At 37.9% G+C, this 18,072-nt stretch overlaps 1 protein-coding gene across 1 annotated transcript; it reads left to right on the forward strand.

The window, feature by feature from the left end:
• Positions 1 to 758: 758 nt before the first annotated feature.
• Positions 759 to 12,552, forward strand: LOC135940068 (zinc-regulated GTPase metalloprotein activator 1-like). The gene is made up of 14 exons (XM_065484741.1): positions 759 to 914; positions 1,056 to 1,234; positions 1,290 to 1,386; positions 1,440 to 1,531; positions 1,599 to 1,658; positions 1,711 to 1,748; positions 2,082 to 2,131; positions 5,092 to 5,178; positions 5,239 to 5,283; positions 5,368 to 5,424; positions 6,985 to 7,042; positions 7,093 to 7,212; positions 10,978 to 11,137; positions 12,439 to 12,552. Exons 2-14 carry the CDS (start codon positions 1,063 to 1,065, stop codon positions 12,513 to 12,515), a joined length of 1,113 nt encoding a protein of 370 aa, XP_065340813.1. The 5' UTR covers positions 759 to 914; positions 1,056 to 1,062; the 3' UTR covers positions 12,516 to 12,552.
• The last annotated feature ends 5,520 nt before the right edge of the window (positions 12,553 to 18,072 follow it).

The following is an 18,072-nucleotide window of genomic DNA, read 5'->3' on the forward strand; positions in this document are numbered from 1 at the left end:
TTATTTTTCATTAAAGTTTCAGAAGGGAAGGTATCAAATAAATTTAATATATATGGCCTGTCTAATTTCTCTATTATCTTAATAAAAATTTGAAATTAGTAATGGAGCAAAAATATGACGGTATTGAACGTACGTTTTTCAAATAGTTGGAAATTCATCTTCAATTTTAACATGCACGACAGAGCCAACTCGCTTAGAATATAATTTAAATTAGCTGCTGCGCTGTAACCACCAATAAAATTTGGACTAATTCCAAGCTTATTGCTTGTTTATTCTCACCAAGAAAAAAAATGTACATACATGTTAAAAACAGTTTGTCAAAAATTCATCACTCATAAGCAAGACTAAACTGATTGAGAGCTGACATATCGCTCATCATGCTGACCAAAAGGAATTCTAATTATGATCATAGTTGAATTTATTCCCAGGGTTGAGGATAGCTTATTTAAGCAGATGTTACACTATTTTTGCAATAAAAAAAGATGTGATTTTTATGAAATTCTCGAAATTCTTAAACTTGAGGTTTACATATATGCACTTTTGCAAGTTATTATAACAAAATTAGAAAGTCAGTCCAAATTCAATGACACTGCTGGGTATGAAAAATGAAAAGGTGCGGACCTTAATTTTATTATTAAAGAGACCGTAATAAGAACGCTAATTAACAGCGCTATATGAGCTTCGATTCTCGCTTATACATGTAGTTAGTTCCCCTCGCGCCATCACCAGTGAACTGAAGTGCCGCCCTATCGGCAGTTATGAGAAACACTTGCAAACTCCCATCAGCGGCGGTATTTTTGGAAACCAAAACAATGTGAAATTGAGCTGTTCGCCAGGGTAATGTGGGAAAATTTTTCAAAAAACGCATATAAAGCGCATTCTGAGTTTTGAAATAGACATCAAACACAAATTAGGTGAGATTTAATCCTGTTAGCAACGCTGTCATAGATTTTCTAAACGGATTTGAGTTACATAATAGGTCTTAAAGACTTGATTTGATTTGTGAAAAAATATCTTAATTATGAGATATTTATTTGACATTTTCTCCCACATAGAATCTCGATGGATTCGGACAATGAGGAAATCCCTGAGTTGGTGGAGGCGGATTTGAAGCCAGTTCCAGTCACAATTGTTACAGGGTTCCTGGGCTCAGGGAAAACGACCCTGCTAAACTACATCTTGACCGAACAGCACTCAAAGAAAATTGCCGTCATTCTTAATGAGTTTGGAGAAGGTTGATTCAATAGAAGCAAAAATAAATTCAAAATTTGATTCAAATTTGAACGCAGGGAGTGCCGTGGAGAAGAGCTTGACAGTTGGACAGGATGGAGAGCTTTTTGAAGAGTGGCTTGAACTTCGGAATGGGTGTCTGTGCTGCTCAGTCAAGTAATTTTGTTATCACTCCCGAATTGGAATTAAAAAAAAATTACAATAATCAGGGACAATGGAGTAAAGGCGATTGAAAACCTCATGCAGAAAAGAGGAAAATTCGACTACATCTTGCTAGAAACAACTGGACTTGCCGACCCTGGTATTGTTGGAAAAATACGAAAAATACAATTTGATTTGAAGGATTGATCTTGTTTTAAAATTCACAGGTCCCATAGCCTCAATATTTTGGCTTGATTCGGATTTGGGAAGCAGTGTTTTCTTAGATGGTATATTGAAATAGATTTTTATAATTTTTGTGTATTGAAATAATTTTTTCAGGGATTATTACTGTAGTGGACGCAAAATACGGATTAAAGGTAAAATATCGGGCTTTGAAATATTTTTAATTTAACAGAGTTGATTAATAACCAATATAAAATTTGGAGAAAACAACTAAATTAGTTCATACAATTTGTCTACAAATTTTTCCTGTACAGCCCATCTAGATAAAAATACACCATTTCTAAAACGAACTGAACAAAATTATAGGATATAAAATACAAACAAGGTTTCAGCATTACAGAGAGCATATACAAAAGTTGTTGATTAATGTCAACGGGCGGCGATGTTAGCCGCAGTTGTCATTTCGCTTACTCTTTGTCAATCGAACATGTCAAATGAATTAACCGCGCCGTGTACAAATGTTGCAGAATCGCGAAATTACGAGCGACACAGAGGCGGCGATCAATGCGGCCGAGCGGTGAGTTTTCGCATCGTTCACCACTGCATTCGAGAGAGCGGCTTGTGGTGGAAACACGCTCTCCATAATATGTCCCCTGCACGCCCTATTGATCCCCGTCCACTCTCGCTCTCTCTCTCTCTCTCTCTATCCTGTGCTCGCATACACACTCACACAATGGCCCCAAGTTGTCTAAAAATATTCGTGTCTCCGCAAACAACGCAAAACAGAGACAAATAGTGTTCCCTGCACCATGCGCGCTCCTGAATACATCAGATGCTGCAGGGGCCTCCTTCTGCGTGGGCCGCATTGCCACATCTGACAATGAGATTAATCAATGAGTATGTAGATGTGGGGTACGAGTTAAAAATTCAATATAATTTGCATTCCACTTGAACATTATTAATAGCATGATTATATGGAAGGGCTAAATGTATAGTTTTACCAGAAAACTAGCAGTTTTTGCCTCATCACCACCATTATTATTTGGTACCATAATTATTAAATTAGTAATTATTTGCATCATGGGTGATTTTTCTTGATTTCGCGTCTTTTTTATCTTGATCATTTTTTTCTCTGCAAAGTAGGCAGCGTTAAAATTTCTAATTAAAAATTATTTTTTTCGGACAGGATTATATTTTCTTTATTCATGTTTCTTTGCGACAGTAACATAATTTTAAATTATCCATTTCGCTCACTGAGATCTCCAGCCCTTCATTGCAAAAATTTAGATAATTTCAAGCTAATTTTGAAAACTTAGCTCACTTTTAGAATTTAGATTCAAGGTAATTTGTAGATAAATGAATCTACTGCAGCAAACTGCGCTCTAAATAGTCTAAATATGCTGAGTCGTCAGCGAATGAGCGGTAGTAAAAAGGCGAACAAGATCGTGAGAAATTACGGGCTCTTTTTCACGATGAAGTTAATTTAACATTAAGATTATTTCAATGACTTCATGATTGTGATTTTTCGGTCCGATAAATTTAGCCCAAAAATTTTCACGCGCGTTTCTGGACTGGAGTGCCCCTCGGATCTCATCAGCAGTACAATTTCTGGAAAAAGAGCGCAAGTGTCGGGGTTTCATGAGATTCGATCTTTTAAAAGTATAATACTTTTATTTTATCCAGGACTGTTTCCTTAGCCGTAAAATCAAACCAAATAACCATGTTAAGATGAGCCTTCTGTAAAACTCTTCTAACTTGAATTGAAATCAAATAATATGTTCGGATATAGAATATTAAATATCAATTAAAAGCCGGACCTGTTTTCTAATTGATCATAGCATTATAGCAATCAATACCAGCTTTTTTTTGTTAAATCTCTTAATTGATAGTAAAAGCGAAATATCAACAAAAATTAAAGCAGGACTTGCAACCGACACCAGCGAATGTAGCAGGCCGTACTTGAGTTGGTCTCGGGAGGAAAATTGTATATTTGTAGTCAGGGCGAAAGGCAGAAGTCGGCGGCGGCACATATGGCTATACTCTGGCGCGCGCGTTATGCAAAACAAATAATTGGAGTTGTTGACTGTGGAAAGCATTATATTGCAAAATATACGTATAAGCGGCGCAGCAAGCGAGTGAGCGATGAATTTTATTTGGTGGTACATTCAAACAGCAACGGCAGCAGCAGCAGATCTATATTAATGTTTACTGTGTAAGCAAATAAAAGAGTGAGGCTGATTCAACAATATAAAAGGAATGTTTGCTGGAGGCTGTGCTCTCTCTCTCTCTCTCTCTCTCTCTCTCTCTCTCTCTCTCTCTCTCGCGTTGTATATGAGAATTGCGAGTATATATGAGCCGAGAGAGAAGAGAGAATTCGCCGGAATACTCACTCATTCGCTTGGCACAGCGGCGCGCGCGGGTGAAAAGCAGTTTTGCCGTGAAAAGTATAAGGCGCGCGCTGTTTCAAGCAGCACTTGGCTGCCTTTGTGGTCGCAGTCAAGATGCAATAATCTGCTCGGCGGCACCGCCAACCCCAATATGAGCAAAGATAGAATTGTCAGCATAATGGGGGTAAAAATAATCCGCTGCTCTTTGATTGTTGTAGCGCGACACTTTTCGCTCGCTCCCCAAACCCTGCTCTCGCTCGCTCTTGTTCCGCGGCGGCTCTTTCCTCGCCCGCTTCCGTCGCCTGCCAGATTTTCACGCTGACGCCGCGAACGCTAAAAAACATGTTCGTTGTTGGAGAGGATTGCGCTCCAAGTGGCGGGCAATATTGTAAAATCGCGATTTTTCGAGATTGAAGCTCGATTTCAAAGGTTAAAATTTCAATCATTTGGTTTAATAACGATATTTCAAGAGGAAAATATTATCTGAAATGACATGATTTCTTTTAAATACACTCAAAGTTAAACGTTTTATTCGACTTATCAATTATTTTGATGTAAAATTATTTTAAAATGGAAGTAAACATATAATTAAATGGAACAAAAGAGCAAAAAAGAGAGTATTTTTGCGAGGACCAATTATGAATTGAATAATATAAAAATCTTGATAGTATGGTTAAAAATTTATTTTTTTTACCAAAAAATGAATTTAAAATCACACGCATTTTCAGTAGGAAAGGTATTCTAACCAAGAAAGCATCACAAACCATATTTAGTTCCCTAAATGTTTTTCTTTTAATAAAAACGTAATAATTGAAATTTTGGACAGTGCGCTGATTTTTTTATACATTTTTGATTAATTTTGTTACAAAACCTTAGCAATTATAGGTGTAGCATTTATTATTTTAACACATTTGTTTTGTTTCAACCTCATTTCGTTCTATATATTGCTCTTATTTGCACTTCAAAAACTCGTTCTTATAATGTGAAACTTCAAACGTTTATCATATATCTCAGTTAAAATAATTTAGTCAGCAAACCACCAATTCTTTTTGACCCGAAATAGCTTCCTGAACAGGCTCTGCTGCTAAATGAATAGCTCAAGGGTCGTCCATAGCCTTTATTGATGAAATTTGGATTTTTTGGGTTTCAGGCAGATCGCGCTGGCAGACCTACTAATTTTAAATAAAGCTGATCTTACGAATGAGGCTGAGTTGAACGGGCTAAAAGAGGCGGTCAGGTAACTAAAATTTTTGAATTAAAAAGCAAACTATATATATATGGAAATTCATAATTTCAGGCAACTAAATGGTGCAAGCGATATTGTTACTTCTCAGAGATGCAGGTAATGGAATCCATTTAAAAATTCCTTAATTTTCATAAAAATTATCACAACCAGTGAAAAATATTTAAAATGTTCATTTTGCAGGGTTGATTTGGACAAAATCCTCGATTTGAAGGCGTACTCAGGAAACGGATTTTCAAGGTAAGAGAAAAGGGCTGCGAGAAAAATTTCTTTATGAGAAAAAAAATCGCGTTTGGAAGAGTCATCGACCTTTGCAACCAAGCCGGAATACTTTGTTTTAATTTCTGCTGGCCATTGTTGCAAAATCAAAGGGTATTCTTGAATAAGTGAGAGAAAAGGGTTTTTGATATTTGTGAGCTAGCAGTGGACACTCGAGGAACAAAAGGGCGAAAAGTGCTCACTTGGTAAAAATAGAAGGAGTCTTGCTGGAAGTTGGCCTTGCTCTTGCTTTGACACGTCCCGCTGAGCACATCAAAGGCGGACAGAAAAAAATGCACAGGAACTAAATGTATGCATGCAATCAGTCAAGTGCGGCCGTAATTACACTCTCGGCCACTCGAGAACAACGCTCAACACTAACTTGTTTGGCTCAATACTAAAATTATACATCCTGCAAAATCGCGCGCGCGATATTGCTCTTATGAATGAGCCTTCTGTGTAATTATGCTCGATTATTGTGTTCTCTCGCTCACTCGCTCGCTCTTTCTCTCCTTCAAAACCTCTGCTGATAACAAAGCCAACAATTACACAATCCCCCTTCCTTGCCCGTGCTCAGCGCGATTTCACGCTGCATCGGCGAAAGCTGGCCACCGCGGGGGTTGTGATCCGCTCACGAATAATCTTCAACTGGAGTCTGCAGACTACCACCACATACAAATTTTAAAATACGCTGGGAATTCCAATTTGTAGCTGAAGAATTTTCTTTCTGGAGGTAATCAAAATTGCTAGGCTATTTTCCAGTCTGGCTTAAAATAATTTATCTATATATTAAAATAGAATAGTGTTTATTAGACACCAATGGTGATCAACAATAAGAAATTTACCATATTACAAACAGGATTGCGGCTTGAAATAACGTAATACTACTATTTTTACAACTATGTAAACAAATAATACATATATATCGGTACATTCTTCATCACAAAATTGGTATGTATTTACAGTTTACAGTTTGCATAAACATCCAGATGAAACAAATTTATTGTTACGCATCAGAAAATGAGAACCATATGGAAGGAGTGTCTTGTGAAAACATACCAATCATTACCACGAGGAAGCCACCAGTTCTTATAATCATTGCTGGTGTGCTTTAAAAATTCGGATGGATATTTTGTTTTTGTAGACCATTTTCCCAAAAATTTGTTATACAATTTTTTTATACACATTTTTATTACATTTATAAAATTATCAGTCTCCACTAATTCAAAGACCATTCATTTCATCAGTTTATCTACGCTTAAAGCTTTTTAAAGTATATTGTCTCAGCACATTCAAGATTGTTTAAATTAATCATATTGAGGATTCAATCCAAACAGCCTCAATACCATTTGTGGCAACAGGAAAAATGGCTAAATCAAACAATCTTTTGGCTGTATCGATGGAGTTCTTTGTAAAATTTTAACCTTGCCCGCGAAAATGGATACTTTAACTTTTTTGCCAATTATGTTTACAGAAACATAAACCCAAAGCTTTTATCTATATATTAAGATCTTAAATATTTTTCCAATGCTAATTTTACAGATTACGTTCGTTGATGGACGATGTTTCTAAACTGGATGGCTTGTCACACATTGACTCGGTATGTTCCCCTTCAATTTCGAGTGTTTAATTTCATACCCATCTTCTCAGAGCATCAACACAGTCACTTTTGAATGGTCCACCCCGCTGAGCGAGGACGTGATCAACTTATTTGCGCAGAGGATACTGTGGGAAAACGCTCTGCATCCAGCAGCCATCATTCGAATGAAGGTAATTTTATTTTTCATTATTTTGCCATAATTATATGCATTTTAACCTTGTTAAATTTCATACTTTAAAAAATCTTATGCGCAAAGAACTATAAAGAGCAGCAATAGTAATATTTTTACTGCACAAGAGCAATTTTTATTAAAAACTCGTATCAAAACCAAAATGCTTTGATGATTTTTTAATAAATCGACAGCCTTTACATAAAAAGTCTATATTTTTACGCTGCTGCGACCAATTTTTCCCTGAACGTTTTTCAATGGTTGTAAAAAGGTTGTGGACTAAACTAAGCCTGTTAATGTTTTGAATTAAAAAATCTCTTCGCTATTTCTGGCAAGTCCTTAATGGGATTTGAACGGTGGTTTGTGAAGAGTTTGAACTGCCAGTTTTAGATGTGTTTAAAATTTTTTGCATGGCCTTCCTAAGGGAGACAAAATTTCCCAGCCCTCGTGTCAGTCATAAATAGCTCTAAAAGACCGCAAAAGTGGAAAGCGTGTGCCTATCAACGTGTGCCCGCCCCCTAATTTCAATAAATAATAATAATAACCTGCACGTCGTGCCGGGCCAATATTCGCGGCGAAGAGGCAGCGGGATAAATATTTGTGAGCGCTGCAGACAAATAATTAATACAGGGCCGAGACCACCCTGCACCCTCAGATGTAATGACAAATAATTTAAAGCTAGTCGGCAGCATTTTCGCCGCAGGGGTTGCCAAGGGAGCGTCAAATATTAATTTTAAAGGGCATAGGTAACGAGGGGAAGGGGTTGGGGGCGCGCGGGCGAGAGAGCGAGGTATTTATTGCAGCAGCAGCCACCCTCATGAATTTAATAGGGGTGGCTGGCGAGCACGCCTGGCCGGCATTCAACAAGCGTATAGGGTAAATAGACAATGGCCCGGCACCAACACAATTGTGCCTAGTGTCGTGCGAGCGTGTGCCGCGAATGCTAAACAGACACTCGTCGCTCGCTCTCCATGCAATAACATTGCATTATTTCCACGCAACACCCCGGAATTTTATATTTCGGGCAGCGCCACATTTATGACGCCCAGTGTGCGCGCCGCTTTGCGCGTGAATTCCGCGCGTTCAGCTCAATCCGAGTGGAAAACGGTGCAAAGCACCCACGGACAAAACATTTGTTCTGCCAAATTTCGATTTTCGCTCGCTCGATTGTAGAATTATTTCCCCAAAAGTATAAACAGTATTCGTTCTAATTTCGTTTTTACATAATTAAAAAATTTCTATTCAATTTGAAGTGAAGTATTGATTAATTTTTAAATAGTTTTAAATTTGAATGAACAACATGCAATTTTGTAATAACAACACACTCTTTGAACAAAATAATTTTTCTCTTCATTATACCTCAAATTTAGCTTTAAAATATAGTTTTATTTTAGTTGGTTTAAATTAATAAAAATGGGTTTAAAATTTCCATTTTAAGTGATTTCAGATCGGACTATTTTTTAAGTAATGTGATTGATATAACCACATCTAATTTTTTAGCCTCGCTGTCAATTAACCAGAAACCTAACGATTTTCCAATTTTTTGTAGTCATTGGAAATAACAATTCACCGAGATAACTAATGCAAATTTGTACGTTAAAACGCGAGGTATAGATACTTGATTCATTAAAATTCTTTATTTAGAAGCAACATTTTTTGCGTTCCTGCTGCGGCATAACAGAGTCGACCGTTGGTTACGCTCCAGGTATAAAATATTTTCAGAAAAAATCGCCGTTCCTTAGGTAAATGTATCGTTACTGATCCATCGTGTGTTAAGTCAAAAGATAGCTCAAGCGAGTCAAGTTACGCGTAGCTCATCTTCTTGGTAAAGGCTTTGAAACCAGCTTTGCCGGACTGGTTATCAAGCGAACTGGTCGTGGCAGTAATCTCAACTTTAATTAAACATTACTTGAGCTATGAAATGCTCTATGTTCCCGACAATATTAATGGGGACTGACGGAGATTTCAAGCTCATTCTGACAAATGCTACCAGTTTATATGTTAAGCCTGAGCGTGAGTGCCTGATTAATAGAGCGCTTATTTTTCCGGTGATATTTATACAATTTATGTTTCAATTTTAGTTAAATAGTCAGCCGCCAGCCGCTGTGACTTTGGCAACGCTGCGCCAGTCACGGCAGCCGCCGGCCAAAAAATAAATCGAAAAAAAGCTAAAAACATCGGTGTCCTGCCCTTCAAGCCAATATCCACCTTCCAAATTTCCTTTTAAAATTTTGTTAACCGCCGCCGGGCTAAAATTCGGCTTAAGCTGTTGAGCCAGCCACCACCTCAAAATTGCGCGGCTGAGAGACCCCTAATTTACCGTCCCTGAGGGTTTGAGCTTTACATAAAAAAATTAACCCCCATAGGAAGCACTTCGCTTCAAAGTTTGTGAGCTTTTTCAAAGGCGAGCACAGTCCGACTTTATTTCATTTAACAAAAATTTCCACTTCTTAAAAGCATTAATTCACCTATGGCTACGGGTAATAATAGATTTCGACAAGAGGAATATAAATCAGCCATATTTTAGAGTAAATTGGTAAAATGTGACATTAAATGCAATGACAATTGGCCGCCGAAACTTGATACCCTGCGATGAGAATTGCATAAAAGGTATCAACATTGAAAGTACTTTTTTCGACTTTCCTAACGCACTGAACGGTGTTATTATTCTGAAAAAAAAAATCAAACAGTAGCTTAATGAAAATTCATCAACAATGCAAAAATTAATTGTTACCTTAGAGCCCTTAGAGAAATATTTTTTATTACACAAAATATCCTGCTAAGATGACAAAGGTTAAGTACCATTTCTACCTTAGTTCCTTTTAGTGACTGTGATTTTGAAAATTAATCAAATTTTAATAATTATAATCGGTTTAAAGTTGTTACTGGAAAACCAGCAAATTTGGAGTGTGAGAAATTGCCAAGTTCGGGTGGCTGTTGTTAGGCAGCAGAAAGTAATAAAACGCTCTCGACGCCAGCTCCTCCGGGAGTTTCGTTTCACCGCACTTTTGATGGTGTGAGAAAAGGCTGGATGCGGATGCATACGTAATTGTTGATTGAATCATCAAGTGGCGCGACAAAGCGAGAGAGCGAGCGAGCTAGCATGCATTTGTTTAGCGTGTGTGCGACTAAGTTGTAATGAAAAACGAGCTTGTTTGGCTGGTGTGTCAACATAATAGCAAAATCGGGCGCGGCGAGCATTTATTATTTGGCCCGTGAGTGTCCACACGCCTCGAGTGTCGCTACAAATGCCTTTGATCCCTTTGTTGGCGGCAACTTTAATGAGAATCGGATGTGTTGCATGCGAGGACGAGTCACGCGGAAAATTAATGAAGTGCTCCTCTCTCCCCCGCGCGCTGCATCCCCCGGCGGTGGCTCCTGCACTCGGCACACGCGGACAGGGTGTCGCAACAATAATATCCTATTTTTATTGAATATCTTTAGCAAATGTTATAAAGAATTTTTCTGCCACGCTGCGCGGCCGCTATTTGCAATATTGAAAAGCGATATCGCATGCAGCCCCCGAGTCCATTCACCCGGCGCTAACGCACTAACAACCGGCACCGGCGCCAATATAAATGTATTCAAACGCGGCGCGAGAACGGCCGCCCACCCACCAACCCGCCTCTCCTTTTCTTTTCATCCGACGCGGACCAAGAATGCTACAAAGAAAATGTTGTCGTTTGTTTCAAAGACCGTAGCCAAAGACGCGCTCCGCCTGTGCTGAATTTATATTATGTTTTGAGTAATCATTTGCCTGCTTTAGGGACTAATAAAAGCAAAGGAAAACGGCGGCGGCGACGACGACGGTGGTGCTGCTTTTTTCATGCTGCAAGGCGTCTACGAGATGTACGACCTGCAGCCGGTGCCCGGCCAGTTCCTCGACGACGCCGACGCAGCCGCTGCCTGCCGCTTCATCATCATCGGTGAGTCTCGGAAAATGCTTTCCTCCTTTTCTCTCTCAAGCTATATTAAAATCGGAGTTTTTTTGTAAAAAATTAGGAAGTGAATTCGAGGTCTCTGATTCTTCCTTTACAAACCCTTTTATTATGACAGTTGTTTAAAATTATCGCAAAAACATTCAAAGTTGACTTAATTGGTTGAAAAACTGGCTAGTCGCATAGATGGTTAAATATCTCAGTCCTTATCATACGTTCTCCTATTGGTCGCAACGTTTAAAAAGGATTTTTAAAAATATTTTCATTTTCATTAATTCATATAATTTTTTCAGTTTAATTGTTTCTGTTACTATAGTCTATTCAACAATTTAATACTCAATCATGACACATTATTAGTAGTGGTTAAATGTTATGAAAATCACGAAGAACTGATATTCAAGACTTTTTTCCTCAAAGCGAACAAACATCATCTTTAATTGCTCTACTATAGTTTCCGAATTTCAATCTTCATAAAGGGCCTCGCTAGGATTGTAAATCAAGGCATAAAAATCTGCAAAATTAATCAAGTTTTTCTTTTATTTTCTTATTTGTTTTTTTCAAAAAAAAAAAAAAAAAAAAAGAACGCAGCCATTACTAATTATTTGACAAAAAAATACTTTTCTTGACAAGAATGGGGATAATATTGGAGAAGCAGCCCAAGGAATGTTCAGTTGTTGAAATTTAATCAGGGCAATTTTTTTCCTTGTCCTTTATTTTCCTACGAGTTTCGGCTTACCCTTTTAGTGATATTTCATGTTGTGTTAAAATGGTGCAAATCAGCAAGATTGTAAGTAGTCATTCTTGTCAATAATTGAAGGTAACAAATGCTTGACTTTCTTTCACTTCCACAAGAAAAAGGAACATTCTGAGAAGTTCCCTTCATTTTTTCTGCAAATTCCAAAGCCTTTATTTATAGAAAAATCTCCCCTTTGAATCAATCCCTTCTTTAAAGATAAGGCGAATGATTTGAATGAATGATTCGAATGATTGAAAACCGGATATATTTGTAAAATTGTTCTTATAGCTAATTTCTTTGTACTGTTGAATTTAAGTTAGAATCCCTATATTGCATGGTAATATTACTATTTATATTATGTTTAGGAAAACAGGAAATTACTGAAAATTTAGTTTCAAAATTTTAAGCCATTCTATGTGTGTGTTTGAAGGAAGTGTTTCAATTTTAATTCTTCCAGCCTTCAATGTTCCAACTTTTAGTGTAATTTGCAGAAAAATCGATCTAATTTTAAATTGCAACGATCAAACCGTCTTCTATACATTTACATTTTCAGGTCGCGGAGTGAAAAAGGATGAGGCAATGGACTTGCTGCGAATATGCGTGTCTGACTCAAGTTCTTCCGCTAGATAATTTGGAAATTTAAATAAAACTCCCTTGGTGAAACTAACAGCGACTAGTTTAATTCCACGAGACAATTATAGCGGTGGTCAATCGATGCGACGGCATGCGAAATCGGAAATCTGGCGCGGGGCGAAGCTTTCTCGCACACACCGCATCAGCCAAAACGGAGTGCTCTGCTGGCTTTCATTCAATATTCATGCGCCGGAAAACATTTCAAAGCACTCAAAAGTTGGAAGTAAATACGCATGTAACGTGCAGATGTAACAAATACCACACCCGCGACAAAGGTTCGCACACATGCATTTGCAGGTGCATTATTTCACATTAGGCGTCGCTCGCTCGCTCTCGCTCACATCAGCCGCGCGTCGGAATGGAGCGCGGGAGAGGGAGGCAGGGAGGAGCCGCTCGCTTTTCTCTCGTTCCCCGCACACTCACTCACTCTCTCACTCGCCATTTTCTCTGCGTTAGCATATACATATTGATTCAGCAGCGGCGACGGCGGAGGCGGCGGAGTCAATCTGTTCTGCCGGCAAATCAACCACGCCACTTTATTGTATACAGGCACAATTTTCTGCGCTGCAAATCTCCGCTTGACTTTTCTTTCGAAAAGAGATTTATTTGGCGGCGCTATGCGCTCATCCAATCTGGCCTGTCTGTCTATCTTCCGCCTCGGGAATGAGGCGCGCACCTTCTTTCCCCGGCGTTGTGTGTGTGCAAAGTGGATTTTGCTCAAGATGACTTGAGCCAGCAGGGCATTTACTCAGCTTGAAACATCAAGAAATGCTTGCTCGCTCGCTCACGGCTCGCAACTTTTCCTCGCTTCGTAGACCCTTTGTAGAAAATGAGTTTCCAACAATGGGTAATGGAGTTTTCTGAAGCTCGCCGAGTTGAAAGCGCAGAAACTTGGATAACAAGTATGCGATTGGAATTGAGTTTGGTTCAAAAATTGGTCCGGAAGTTGAAACGCGATTCAGTGCATCAGCCACGACTACAATATTTAAGTATTTTAAACGACACTCTTCTCTGAAAATGATGTATTGAAATTTTAATGATATTTATAAAAATAACCATCACGAAAAATCTTCCACTTGTTCAATTTATATTTAAAACAAAATAGTGATTTAATAATAAGTGAGGCGCTTTTATTTCTGACTGAAGTAAAAATTGGATTTGTGTGTTCATTTGAGGAATTCTATCAGTTCAGTAAATATCTAGCAGGCAACCTGCTGAAATATGCCCATTGAAACGAAAACCTTTTTTACAAGAATCACTCTGGGAAGCATCTTTTGTCCACGTTATCATAATTAATTTATTCATTTCTATATTAAAAGCGCCTTTTCCCAAGTAACTTTTGCAATGAAGTACATATTTGAGTGTTGCAAAAATTGATGCAAAAATCAGAAGTTTACTGGGAAAATGCGCTGCCACAACTAAATGCCAAAATTAAAAAAAAATGGTGTAAATAATTGAAAAGAAAATATATGCAAGAAAAGCATGAACCAAACTAGCAACTGATAGATTTTAGATTCAAAATTTAATGCTATTGCTGATCAGCAGGGTAGCTTTACTCCATACATCCCCACGCATTCAAAAGAGACTAAATATTTTAAAACGTCATATACATACTTTTTGGTAATTCTTAAGACTTTTCTTCCACATGACATAAATTTCAAAAACAATAATTGCTCATTTTTAACTTTGTCGCTGAAATCAAAACTCAACTTAATCCGTAAGACTGGATTTTAAAACGTTTCTCTAGAAAATTTTAAAATCTGCGCATATTATGGATATTTTATGATTTGAAATATTGTTGAAATTTCTTGCTAAAAATTATTAAAAATGCAAAGTATCGTGAATGAAAATGATTTTCTGATTTTTTTACAACTTCCCTCAACAACTTGAGATTTGAGATGCTCTTTAATGTAGAATAATTGGTGAAATGTTAAAAGCAAAAGGCCAAGATAGCACTAAGTAAAGTAAAACTTTTTGTCTAACCTTTAGCCAAATAAATTAGTTTGAAGGTGGCATTGTTTAATGTCAACTCAATTTTCTTGTAAGTTTAACTAGATTTAAAATTTCAATAAAAACGTGGTTATCACGGATTTACGTTACCCTCCAAGTTGCGCTGTATCATAGCTAAATATTCTTTGTGTTGACCATAATGACAATATTTTGCAACTTCACCGAAACGGCTAGACAACCATTTTATTCGGCGATTGGTCCTACTGTGATATTATTATATATTTTGCTTAGAGGCCATTTGGACAAATTCAAACTTAAAATATTTTCCTGCGTTAGAAGGTGTTAAATTTCGATTTAAAAAAGGTTTTACTGTATAGAGAGCAATATAATTAAACTAAGTGCATAATTAAACCGAAGATTTCATTAGAGAAATGAAACAAAATTGTCCCTGAGACTGAAATATTTTTTAACAAAATTTTACTTAAAGAGCAAGCAGAGAAAATTAAAATAACTGTCACCTACTCATTATTTTCTCTTGTTCTGTGGTTTAATACAAGTTAATTCATTATCTTAAGAAAATCAAACTTCAAACTGAAAGAATCTGATATGCAGAGCTCCTGCGCAGCAATTGATGAAATTTGGAGAGAGAAAATAAATAATTGCAATGGAATCAATGCCAGCCGGTAAGAGGTTGTATTTTTATGTATTTTCGCAAGCAAAACTGCTTGTCCGCACTTGGAGGGCTTAGCAAATCCACTTGCTCCGCAGCGGGTGCACAAGCGGATCGGCGACGGCAGCAGCCACAATCACGCCCAATTAAGCCGGCAATCGCTGCTCAAACGCAAATTTCACGCCAGATTAGCCGCGCGAGCCTGCTGAGCAATTACGGCGGGAAACTTCATTGTTTTTTACGCGGCGGTGGCAGCGACGACGGAGGCAAGAATCAAGCGAGGCGAGCCGGTTCGTGGGGGAGCGGCGGCCGATCTGGCCAGATTGAGTCATGACTCAGCTAGGGGTCCGTGTGTGGCCTGAGAGCGAGCGAGGCGGCCGATCTAACCACCTGCCACCGAATTCTCGCAGCTTCCGTCCCTAACGAGTAAAATCAATACGCGCGCACTTGCGACCGCTCTTCCTTTTCCGAGTTTTTTTCCTTCCGCCGGCCCCCGACAGCTCTATTATTAGTTTAGCACACGATAGAGCAGAAGAGAAAGAAGTAGTAGGAGACATGAGTGCGCTCGATGAGACAGCGCCTGCAGGAATCGCCGTTATGCAATCCGCGCGCCACTCGTGTTGCCCCGCGTGCCTACCTCGCTCGCCGAGAGCCACTCTTTCATGTTGTCCCGACTTCATTGAATTAGCGTCCAATTTCAACCACTTACCAACACTAATTGGTTATGCGGCAGATTTTAAACTGAGCTCTTGAGGGGGAGGCATGTGTGCGCGGCTGCTGCTCTTGAGAGTTTTCGCATTAATAGATATAAATATGCGCATCATCTTATCTCCCTGAATATTTCGAGAATTTCCTGCTCTCAAAATTTACAAAGATAATTTGTGGCGTTGTTGTCTGATATAAGCAGGTAAATGGTATATACTATATAATAGGGCTCAATACGGCGTGAGATAACATTTTTTTGTCAATCGTTTTTGCAGCATTACTAGTGTCTACAGCCCATTTCTTCCCTGCGTGATGTTGTGATAGGTCGTTAATTAAAGACGTTATTATTTTATTTCAAACTTTGTATTTGTATGACTTGTTGGAAAACAAATGAAAATTAAATTGAAAAAGGGGTTTTTACTCAGAGATTTTTTTTAATTTTATTGATATAGTGTTTATATATCTCCAAATTAATTTAAATTTGAGGATACTTGAATGCGATTAGTTCCGGATTTTAACCAGGGTGGTTTAATCTAGGGAATTTTAGCCTGGGTGAAATGACCGTATTGGTTGTTATATAAAAAATCTTAAAAATACTAAAAATTCACTAGTCAATTTGGGCGAAGTTGAAATTGAAACTAAAAGCAGCAGTATAGTGAAGAAATCCCCTGAATACTCCAACTCTTAACGGAGAATAGAACAAAAAACAAACAATATTCTTGTCTATGGAGCAAGATTCCATAAAATATTAGGAAATCTGGATATTATAAAAATATATATATTTTTGATTTCATCATTAAATTTGTAAAAATCAGAATGTTCCCATAACTTTTCAATTTGCATAGCAAATATACATACTCATAGTTCTATTTTAGAAGCATCTATAAATTATGGCTGTGGTGTAATTTAAGGGTTTGGTGAATAGCCAATCATTTTTACCAAAATAATTGGTCAAAACTATTTTTAAAAAGACTGGCTTCTTTAAAGCACTCATCAAATCTAACGATTAATAGATGTCTGGAAATTTTATTGATTATGCCTTTGGAATGATTAACAGCTTGAACAAAATGACAGCTATTTAAGATAATACATAAATATTTAGATGGATTTTGACCCTACAACAACGAAAACAGCGCTTTTAGATCAATACTTTTAAATTCGTCCCCAAGGATATTCTTTTGTTCGTTGTGTCAACGGATTATTTTTGGTTTGATCATTAATGTTATGCACAGACTTTTTAGTGCATATACATCAGTTTTTCTTTATACAAATATGTATTGATTCGGGTCTCTCTATATTTATCAATTTTTTTGCAGAGTCTGCAGGTGAGAAAAAAATAAGCGAACTGTTCCGCATCTAACACGTGCTACAAATGAAAAATATCCATCTAACAGATGCAACAGCAACAAATAATGAACATCAAATGATTTTAGTAGTGATGGAAAATTGCACACACACGAGATGAATCCCCGGCCCGGCAGATCGCGGTCGGAACAAAGAGAGACAAAAGGCAGCTGACAAATCTGGAGGCGTGTGATTTACGGCGTGCGATATTGCAGGCACGAAATGAGCAGCATATTGGCCGCGGCGACCGCGCGCATAATTCGCCGCCTAAATCGTTTTGCGGGCGTCAAGCACTAATGGTGTTGACACTGCTTGCTAAAAGGGGAGATCGCGAGAGCAAATAAGAGGATTGTGCTGCAGCCTGCACAATTCAACGCCGAGTCGATGAATATACTCACTTGGCGCTCGCACAATGCGACAGCGGGGGCAGTGATAAACGGCCGGAAATGATTTTCACAAACTCTCTAATTCAATGCATTATATATTTCACGAATTGTTGGTAAAATAAAAACTATTTAACTAGCGTCGAAAATTAAAACAAATAAAATCACTCACAATCAGCTAAGAAAATACTAAGAATCAGCATTTTAAAGAAAATCTGAAATCATCAGTTTTTCCAAAATGACATTTACATAGCTCTCACATGTACTAGCAGTTTGTTTTGAAAATCCATTCATTTTTCAACCCCGTAGTTAAAATTAAAAATCTCCTACGCAAACCTAGCAAATTAGTGTCTCGAGGATTTGCAAATTTGGTCCTACAAGCTATTTCACTAGATGGAAAACTTTTGACCCGGTCTTTATCACAGAGAGGTGATTTTTTGTCCTGAAAGGGCTCTTTTTCACATCCCTGCTTGTGCGACAAATAGAGGCAGGCGGAGAGTGT

This window comes from Cloeon dipterum, chromosome 3 (genome assembly GCF_949628265.1).
Source record: "Cloeon dipterum chromosome 3, ieCloDipt1.1, whole genome shotgun sequence".
Taxonomy (NCBI): Eukaryota; Metazoa; Arthropoda; class Insecta; order Ephemeroptera; family Baetidae; genus Cloeon; species Cloeon dipterum.

Bases quoted from the DNA above. Each gene is read 5' to 3' on its own strand.
- LOC135940068 (XM_065484741.1), top strand. From the start codon at position 1,063: ATGGATTCGGACAATGAGGAAATCCCTGAGTTGGTGGAGGCGGATTTG. The intron at 1,749-2,081 runs GTAAAATATCGG...CAAATGTTGCAG, and splicing joins ACGCAAAATACGGATTAAAG to AATCGCGAAATTACGAGCGA. The intron at 2,132-5,091 runs GTGAGTTTTCGC...TTTGGGTTTCAG, and splicing joins GCGATCAATGCGGCCGAGCG to GCAGATCGCGCTGGCAGACC.